Source organism: Acyrthosiphon pisum, chromosome A1, assembly GCF_005508785.2.
Source record: "Acyrthosiphon pisum isolate AL4f chromosome A1, pea_aphid_22Mar2018_4r6ur, whole genome shotgun sequence".
In the NCBI taxonomy this organism is placed as follows: Eukaryota; Metazoa; Arthropoda; class Insecta; order Hemiptera; family Aphididae; genus Acyrthosiphon; species Acyrthosiphon pisum.
In genome coordinates, this window is record NC_042494.1 from 36,825,454 (window position 1) to 36,835,166 (window position 9,713).

General features: G+C 28.5%; 1 protein-coding gene across 1 annotated transcript in view; it reads left to right on the top strand.

Annotated features, from left to right (window-relative positions):
- Positions 1 to 5,428: 5,428 nt before the first annotated feature.
- LOC100575061 overlaps positions 5,429 to 9,713 on the top strand; it is a 5,641-nt gene continuing 1,356 nt past the window's right edge. Inside the window, exon 1 of the mRNA XM_003245757.4 lies at positions 5,429 to 5,789. Within this exon, the coding sequence (XP_003245805.1) occupies positions 5,680 to 5,789 (110 nt within the window). The 5' untranslated portion in view covers positions 5,429 to 5,679. The remainder of the gene's footprint in view (positions 5,790 to 9,713) is intronic.

Here is a 9,713-nt window from a genome sequence, read left to right on the forward strand (position 1 = left end):
AGGAAAAATAACAAAATTATTAGGTCCTTTCTAGTTCCAATAATTTATACAGATAAGTATGTAAATAATTGAAATTAAGATATATATTTTTTTAAAGTGTTTAATGTATTTTGCTAATTAGTGATCGTTATCGACTATCGACGTTATACAATCGATATACGTTGGCCAACAATTTAATTTTAAAGAAAACCTCAAAATAGAATTATAAAATATGAACGCACTTGTATATTATATTAGAATTAAAAACTAAAGAAGTAGGTATGCATATGAAAAAAAAACATTAATGATTAAGTAAGAATTTTTATTTTATTTGGAACTAAAAAAGGAACTCGTTCATTTTCCAAAGGAACGACAAAGGAACGAATTCTTTTTTTTTTAGGGAACAAGGAACGGAACGAATTCCTTTTTTTTTAAAAAGAACGAGGAACGGAACGAATTCCTTTTTTTAAGGAACTTGCCAAACATTGGTTTTCGGTTGGACATTCCATTAAAATTTCAGTTTGACTTTCGACGTACGATTTAAAAGTTCGGGTTGTGACCATATTATTGAGTTTGACATCTCTAATAATAAAAACCTATTTAATAACTAATAAGTGGTAAATATTTTGAAGTGAAGGCCTCTTTACCTGTAAGAAATAATACTCAATAATCTCATTATTTTTAAAATAAATATTGAAATTTTAAACTTGCATAAAAAAGTATGGTAATATTGTCTTATAATGTTAATAAATGCATTGTTATATTATTATATTGTATACGGGAGTATACGGGAGTTATTCTTTAAATTATGTGTTTATAATTATTTCAAATATTTTTACATATACAGGAATATTTATCAAAAGTGTAACTTATACATAATAATATATACCTCTAACATAAATAATTTAATAATGTGTAGGTGATACAAATTATTATTTGAACATTTCATTTTACTTCGAAATTTTGTACAATTATTTTAAAAATTTTATACATTTCATACATTTTATACATTTCATATATTTCATACATTTTATACATTTAATACATTTTATACATATATCATACACCTTCGACAGAGCATAGAAATAACTATTTTAGATTGTACCTATACGGTATATTAACTATACATATAAAGCAGTATCTATAATGACACAACAGCAATTGCTCGGAACTACGCTCAGCACAATAATCGCCAACAAAATTTTTTTGTACGTTTCCAAAATGATCGTTTCTTATAGGTTTAATCATGGTCGTGGTTACCACTCGATTCATTATTGCAGTCATTATTGAAGCCATTATTGTATCCTGCAGTTTCACACAGGTGACCGGCATCGCAACATTGAGTTTTGTCGGGGTCATCCGCTCCATTGGGACTAATCTTGGCGGACGGCACTTGGATTGCCGTTTCGGGTGTCATCAACATGATATTTGGCATGGAACAATACACTTTGGTCAGTCGACTTGCAGCGTAAAAGCTCGCACGCCTCTTGACCACGTCCAAATCCATGTCGTTCAATGTAATTGTTGAAGACATGACAAGAGATCGGCTCCTAGGGTTGACCGTGTTCGTGGTTACCACTGAAGTTACCAATTGGTCCTTTATTGCATCCGTAGCATGCAGATCCACATAAGTGATCGGCACCGCTACATTAATTTCAACGATTTTCTTATTTTGTTGTAATTAAAAAATGAATGACTGTAGAAACTTGAAAATTTCACTGAATGTTTATATTAGCATTTTATATATACGATAAAATTTTGAAAATAATTTGACCCCTTTGAGCTGTTTACGGACATTGTAAGTTTTCAATTTTTTTAGTTTTTTTTTCTATAAATATCAATAAAGTTTTATCTATTGGTCCAAAAAGTGTAAAAAATTAATACAAGGCGCCTGATTTATTGTTACAATAGCAGTTGAAAAATATTAAAAATTCATAGGCACAATTTTTTTTATAAGCATTTGAAGTTAAAATGTTGACAAAATTTATCAAATTTAAAATTGAATAATTATTTTGTAGTTAATAATTTATAAAATGTTCAACTTTTATATCTAAGGATTGAAAATTTAAAACAAGATTCCACGTAAATATTTAATTCTGTTGCCAAAAATTCTAAGAAATACATAAGTACAGTTTATTTTTATAGTAATTTTAAGTTCAAATTTGGACGAATTTACATATTAAAAAACCTGGAATAACTATTTTAGTTATTTTGTTGTGATTGTAATGATTGTATAATATTATTTGTGGGTACTTTGAACTTCTAAAGTATACTATTGTATATCTATGATAGTACCACGATTTGTTGTTGATGTATAACGCGTTACCTGATGGATATTGTAATATGATTAATTTGGAATTTATTATTAATACCTATTATAGGTCAATTTTTTTTTAATAATAATATGATAGGTATGTCTAATACCTAGACTGACAAACCGTCTCCGCTCAGAATCGTTTTTCTTATACAGTGATATTATATCATTGAATTCAAATTTAATACTATCCATTATACAGTGACCCACTTGTAACCTACTGTACAGCAGAGCGACATCCACTTACTCACCTTTTTTATTTTTATTTTTTGTATGTGTACACGATAAATATTTAAAATGATGCTTCGATTTTCAGCTTCAGTATCTTCAGTATCCTCAGAATCGTTTTCATATATCCACAATGATATTATATCATTGAATTCAAATTTAATACCATCTATTCTACAGTGGGCCACTTGTAACCTATTGTACAGCAGAGCGAAATCCACTTACCCACCTTTTTTTAATTACAATCACACTGCAGGGTATCAGGGTATGACAAACATTCTAATTCTTTTATTCGTTTATGACTATACCATGTTTGCGGTTACGTTGTGGTTATCTAAAGACATCTTATGTGTTGTTTATCAAAGCGTGATTACCCGTCTCTCAGTGTCGTCGTCTATACTGAAATCTAAATTACAAGCAAATGTAGGTAAACATTTTGATAGTATAATATAGGTATAAGTACCTACCTAATATAATTCTCTGATTCTTTGATACCGGGGACTGGAAATTTTGATGTATCACACATAATAGAGTTTATATTTAGTTACCTAGGTATATACCTACGTTGATATATAGGTGTGTATATAAACAAATATAACGTCGGTTTAACAAGTTATAACTACTTACCATTTTACCAACCAATGTTAAGTATATGTATAAAATATATAACGTGTCTTACGTTTTTTTTTTTATAAATATCAATAAAAATGTATTTGTTGGGTAAAAAAGCGTGAACATGTAATGTAAGGCTCCTGATATATTGTTATAACAGCAGTTATAAATATTGAAAATACATAGGCACAATTTTTTTTCTTATAAGCATTTAAAATTCGAAGTTTGACAAAATATATCAAATTTAAAATTTAATAATTATTTTTAGTTAAAAATGTATAAAATGTTCAACTTTTATAGCTAAGGATTAAAAATTTAAAACAAGGTCCCGCATAAATAGGTTCTATATTAATTACATTATTCACAATAATGGCTGACTGGCCGTTTTCCCTCAGAATCGTTTTTCTAATACAATGATATTATATCATTGAATTCAAATTTAACACCATCTATTACATTGACCCACTTGTAACCTACTGTACAGCAGAGCGACATCCACTTACTCGCATTTTCATAGTTGAGTTAGAAGAGCTATTTTTACACCTATTCCTATAATAGGTATTTATTATTTGTATGATTTTTGACTGCCTTTGACTTACTTTGTAGGGTTAATTAAAGAATGGTTGACTAACTAATTAATCTCTATGAAACGCAGAATTGGTTTTAGACAAAACCGATATTGGACTTTGGTGTAACTCTAAAACAAATGACCATACATGAACATTTCACTGAATGTTTATATTCTCATTTTCTATACTCGATACACCATATAATTTTCAAAATATTTTGACTTCTTTTGACATATTCAATTTTGACATAATTTAAAATTAACAAATTATTTTGTTGTTAAAATTTAATAAAATGTAAAACTTTTATAGCTAAGAGTTGAAAATTAAAATCAAGGTTGCACGTAAGTAGTTAATTCTGTAACCAAAAATCTAAAAAATATATAAAAACACAGTTTTTTTTTTATTGTTATTTTAAGTTAAAATTTTGACGAAATTATATATTATATAACCAAGAATAACGATTATAGTTATTTTTTTGTTATTGTATAATATTAATTCAACTTACCGGCTACTATATTAATAATAAGATATTTAGTAATGACTAATAGCAATATAAATACAATATAAAATATCCTAGACTGACAAACCGTCTCCACTGATATTATATATTAAATTTAGATTTAATAAGTACCATCCATTACAGTGGCCCACTTGTAATTTACTGCACAGCAGAGGGACATCCATTTACCCGCATTTTTTTTCTATGAATGTCAATAAAACTTTATTTGTTGAGTAAAAATACTTGAAAATTTAATACAAGGCTCCTACTATATTGTTACAATGACATTTGAAAAATATTAAAAATCCTTAGTCACAGTTTTTTTTTGTTATTTTGTTGTGATTATATAATATTATTCGTGGGTACTTGAAACTTCTAAAGTATACTATTATATACCTATCTATGATAGTATCACGGTTTGTTGTTGATGTATAACCCGTTATAAGTACCTAAAGGATATTGTGATATGATTAATTTGGAATTTATTATTGGTAGGTACCTACCTATTATAGGTCAATGTTTTTTTTAATACCATATATAAGTATATAATATGTCTTATACCTAGACTATACCGTCTCCGCTCAGAATCATTTTTCTTATACAATGATATTATATCATTGAATTCAAAATTAATACCATCCATTATACAGTGACCCACTTGTAACCTACTGTACATCAAAGCGACATCCACCTGCCACCTTTTTTTAAATTAAAATTCAATGTTTTCAGTTAATATATTTTTATTATTTGCTAATACGTATTTAATAGGGTGTTAAATAAGACAATTTGCTTGTTTATTTATGCCTTTGTTTTGTTAAGTCATATAACTCCAATTCCTATTATACTGTTTAAGCACATATACATTTTACGCATATTTTATACAGTATTTATAGTCCTTGTCCGTTTTAATTCGTTCATATTAGATAAACATTATTTGTACCCATACTCCATAGCATAATGCATAATTGCATAAACAACAAAAATATAAAATATAATCTAATCGAACGTAAAACATTTTATATAAAAGCCAATGTTGGACAAACTATCGTTCATCACAACGTAACGTTCCAAGCCTTGGAGGAAAATAACATAAATAACTAATAGTTTTTATTTTGTCCCTATTGTATATTGGGCACAGCGCGTCAATGCAGCAGCTGCTGGAAGCCTGGAAAATATTTTGGTCGACCCTGATGCATCCATGATTCATAATTCATGAACAATGATTGTGATTCGAGTTCGTACTCCGTAGTTTGTTTATAATTATATTATTATCGATTTACATAGACTGTAATCGCTATTTAATGTGAATTTCATTGTTGATTGTCAACAGTTGCATAACATTAAACTGCTACAGGTCTGTGAAAGTGTGAACTCTTGAACGTAAATATACCAAGTTTTCCACTGCAACAATCGTCGATCGTTCCGATTTACAAAATTTTAATTGTGTGACGTCCATTCGGTCCGTACGACGTACAATCATGTTTACAAAAATCATGTCACAAATTAATAACAAAGGCATCCCGTTGACGCCAATGTCCAAGAAAATGATGCCAAGCATGTACAAGACTACTGTCGCTTTGAAAACATGGTAATGTATTCTATTCGAATATAGTAAATTATGTTATTTCAGAAATAACCGATGACAATAACAACGAATCAAATAAAAATACTTTTTGTTTATAAAACACAATCACTGAATCACGTAAAACGTGTATTATAAGTACAAATTAAAAACATATATACCTACCTTGTAAATATTATACTTCTATTAGGTACCCAAATTTTACCCAATTATACAACCAGCTATACAGTATACACTACTATAAATATAATATTTAATTATTTAGATATTTTTGTTATTAATCGGCTGCTTGTACTTTTAAACTAATTGTACTGAGCTTTGTTAATCGTGGTCCGTGGGAACATAATTTTTTCTACAAAATAAACAAAGTTCTAAAGATTGCATAACATTTTTTGAAAATATTTTTTCAAACAGATCATAATACTTGTTTTCAAAATGCATAAAAGTCATAAAATAGACAAACTAATATATCAAAAATTAGTCAACTGCTTTTAATTTTTTGTTTTTTATTCGAACTCCTCAAATTTATTTTAATTAAAAATACAGGTTTTTACAATTGATAAGGACTGAGACAATTGGAATTCTAGGTTTTGACGGTTTTTTTACAAAAAATAATTATGATTGTACACTAACACTATAATTGTCATGTGGTAATCTGATGATCATGCAAGCGGTTGTTAGAGATCGATAACAGCTGCTGTGGTGCTGTGTTTACTGAATGTTTACATTGTTTATATAGTTCATACTTCTATAAAAAAAAAAATACACTCACATTCACGATTCACTCAAGGGACAAGACTCGTCTACACCATTAGTAAAAACCGGTTTTTCAATCGCAACTCTAGAGTTCTACCCGTTTACAAATACGAATAAAATAATATTCCCATATTGGCTACAAAATAAATATATTATTTTTTTTCAGTCATTGTTTACAAACTGTTTTTATATGCCAGTTACTGTATGATAATTGGTAGACTTTTTGGTTATTTTGCTTATATAAATTATCACGATGACACGATAAGAAATATTTTATAATAAATATTTGTAAACATTGCCCTACCTGAATATGGCCGCTAGTCGTCATTTTTTGAAGAGAGTTGGCTATCTAGTGTAATATATATATAGATATTTGTGACCTATATCGACTATCGAGTGACGAGTATTGATTATCATTTATCTATATATATATCTCGCTATACAAAAAGCTAAACAAACGGCCTCAAAATCTTATCAGTTCAGCTCCATAGAACCACAAGCCTAAAATGTGAATGTCCTATCCATTTATGTATTTTATACAAATGTAATAATATCTAATAATTAGACATTATAGACTCTAATGTTAAAATAGGTTTAAATCTACTCAAAAAAAAATGCAATTACCTATGCATAATATTTTATACAATATTTTTTTCAACTTGTAGGAACTACAACGTATTGTTTATTTTTGAACAAAAAACATATTAATTACAATTGGTTTACGTACCAAAAATCCATACATTAAATAAATAAATAATTAAAAAAAAAATAAATAGTATTGTGCAAAGCTCAATATTATATAAAGTGATTCGATACAATTACATTAACTGTTCAAGTGTAACTTTCTGTTGTTAATATCCAAGTACCTGTCACTTTAATTGTAATAACTTACTATCGTTGAGTTATTATTATCATCCTCACATGGACAACACCTAAAATGTTACAAAATGAGGGTCAAAATTGTTTTTTACTAAAATATTCAAAAAGTAAAAATAAGTAAGCTGACAATCTTTACATTTTACACATATCTTGTATACCTATCGATATTTTATATCGTATATACGACCTATAGGCTATAATTCTCGTTTTTATATCTTATTTGTATATGTAGTTTATAGTATATACTATATTATTATGCATAACACTTAAATTTGATACTCAGGTTGATCAAAATAAATTTGCCACAAATGGCATGGGTCGTATTTTATATCCCGACCGCATCGGTGTCAACACCGTGTGACAAATAATACAAAATTTATTAGTCTGTAACACCAAGTATATTGTATACAGACTATTCGATATGCGTAGATCCAGGGTATTTATTATAGGGAGGGGACATTCTACAGTATGAAAATAAATTGTAATATAATATAAAATACTGATTTATTACGAATATATTAAAATACAGTTTAAATGTTTGTTCGAAGAAATGTTCACTGTCAAAGATATACATTAAAAAATTATTATTATCAATTAGTGTAGGTATGTGTGTGAAAGGAGTGGACTATAACTAAAATTACAACCAGTCATTAATTTCTGTAAATTTAATTAAGAATACACGGCCTATACGATAATATGACACCACAAAAGTTATATTATAAAAAGATACGTAGGTTTAATATGTATGTATACTTAGTGTACTAAGTACAAGTTTTATCTACTCTAGTCTACTGTCTCCGTCATCCGAAGGATGAGATAATGAATACAGAATATGTACAATACTCGACTAGACGATTATAGCGCGTAATGTGTGTTGTAATTAGATTTATAATTAGGCGTCTGAAACGCGGAAAAAACTCATAAGTTATAACACATTTAAAGCTACAATATAGGCAATTATTATTTGTGGTTAAATTCAATTACGATTTCAGTAAGATCATGAAATAGTCGTTATACTCGTTATACATAATTTTGTAACTATAACTTAAAAGAAAATTTCTAAAAATGTTTTATAAAATAAAAAACAATCTATAAAAGTAAAATCTAGGAGATTATAGCCTATAGGTAGGTTAGTACCTTTAGGCTGGTTCTTACGACCTCCGGTTAAAGTTAACAGACACTTAACCGGCGGAATTCTGCCGGTAATAAAATCTGTTATCATCCGGTTAGCGTTAACCGACACTTTACCGGACATTGTAAGAACGGCCCTTAGTAACCTTAATACCTATGACAAGAACGAATCGTGTGATTATAGATTACTGAATTATAAACATAAATACATAATTAACTGCAAAAAAATGTATTATAGTGTACATAAAAACAACAGTCAAAACTCTACTTATAATATAATTTTTATTGTTGTGCCTGTAAGGCGTGGCATTTAGGGGGTTCATGCTCCTTAGATATCATAAACTACCTATTAACAATAGTTTTATATTATTTATAAAAAAACAAATTTCTTGTTGGTCTTTTAAGTAAAATTTTTGGACCAAAAGGATATTGCACCCCACCCCCTTAGAAGACGAATCAACTATTGGTCGTCCGCTACAGGTGCCTATGAAAACTTACTATACTTTAATAATATAATACAGTAAAACCTTATAACGGAATCACTCAGGACTAACTGATTTTTCCATTATAGCGAGACTAAAATATACAGAAATAATTACAGGATACACAGGTACTTTACATATGTCTCAAAGTAGAATATTGGTTTTACGCACTTTTTTCCCTTTCAACCGGTAACTACCTATGTCGTTATGAAGAGATCCGAGATACACGCCGCTGGAAGGAAACTGGTCGCTGCCGGGTGTATTCTACCTTGAGACAGGTACCTATAGGTTGGTATTTTCCGTTGCAAGGCGATTTAAATCTTATAGAGTATAGTCTGTTATATGGAGGTATTACAATAATAGTATTTTAATTTTTTTGTGGAATTCGGGAAGGGGGCCTACTTACTCGGGTCAAGCGTGAAAGCTGACAGTGAATGCATATTTATTATAATATACCTATGATTTGTGAACTCCGTTATAAATATTCACAAAACGTTTCTAACATACTAAACACACACAATTTTATCAGTAATTTTAACTTTTCCGTACGACTATCGACTATGAAACCAATCATTATTTAATTAGAACCTATCTATTTTTTATTTTATAATTTAATATTTTGGGTAAGTAATTAAAAATAACAGTTATAATCCTTTATATCTAATATAATCAGTATTCAATG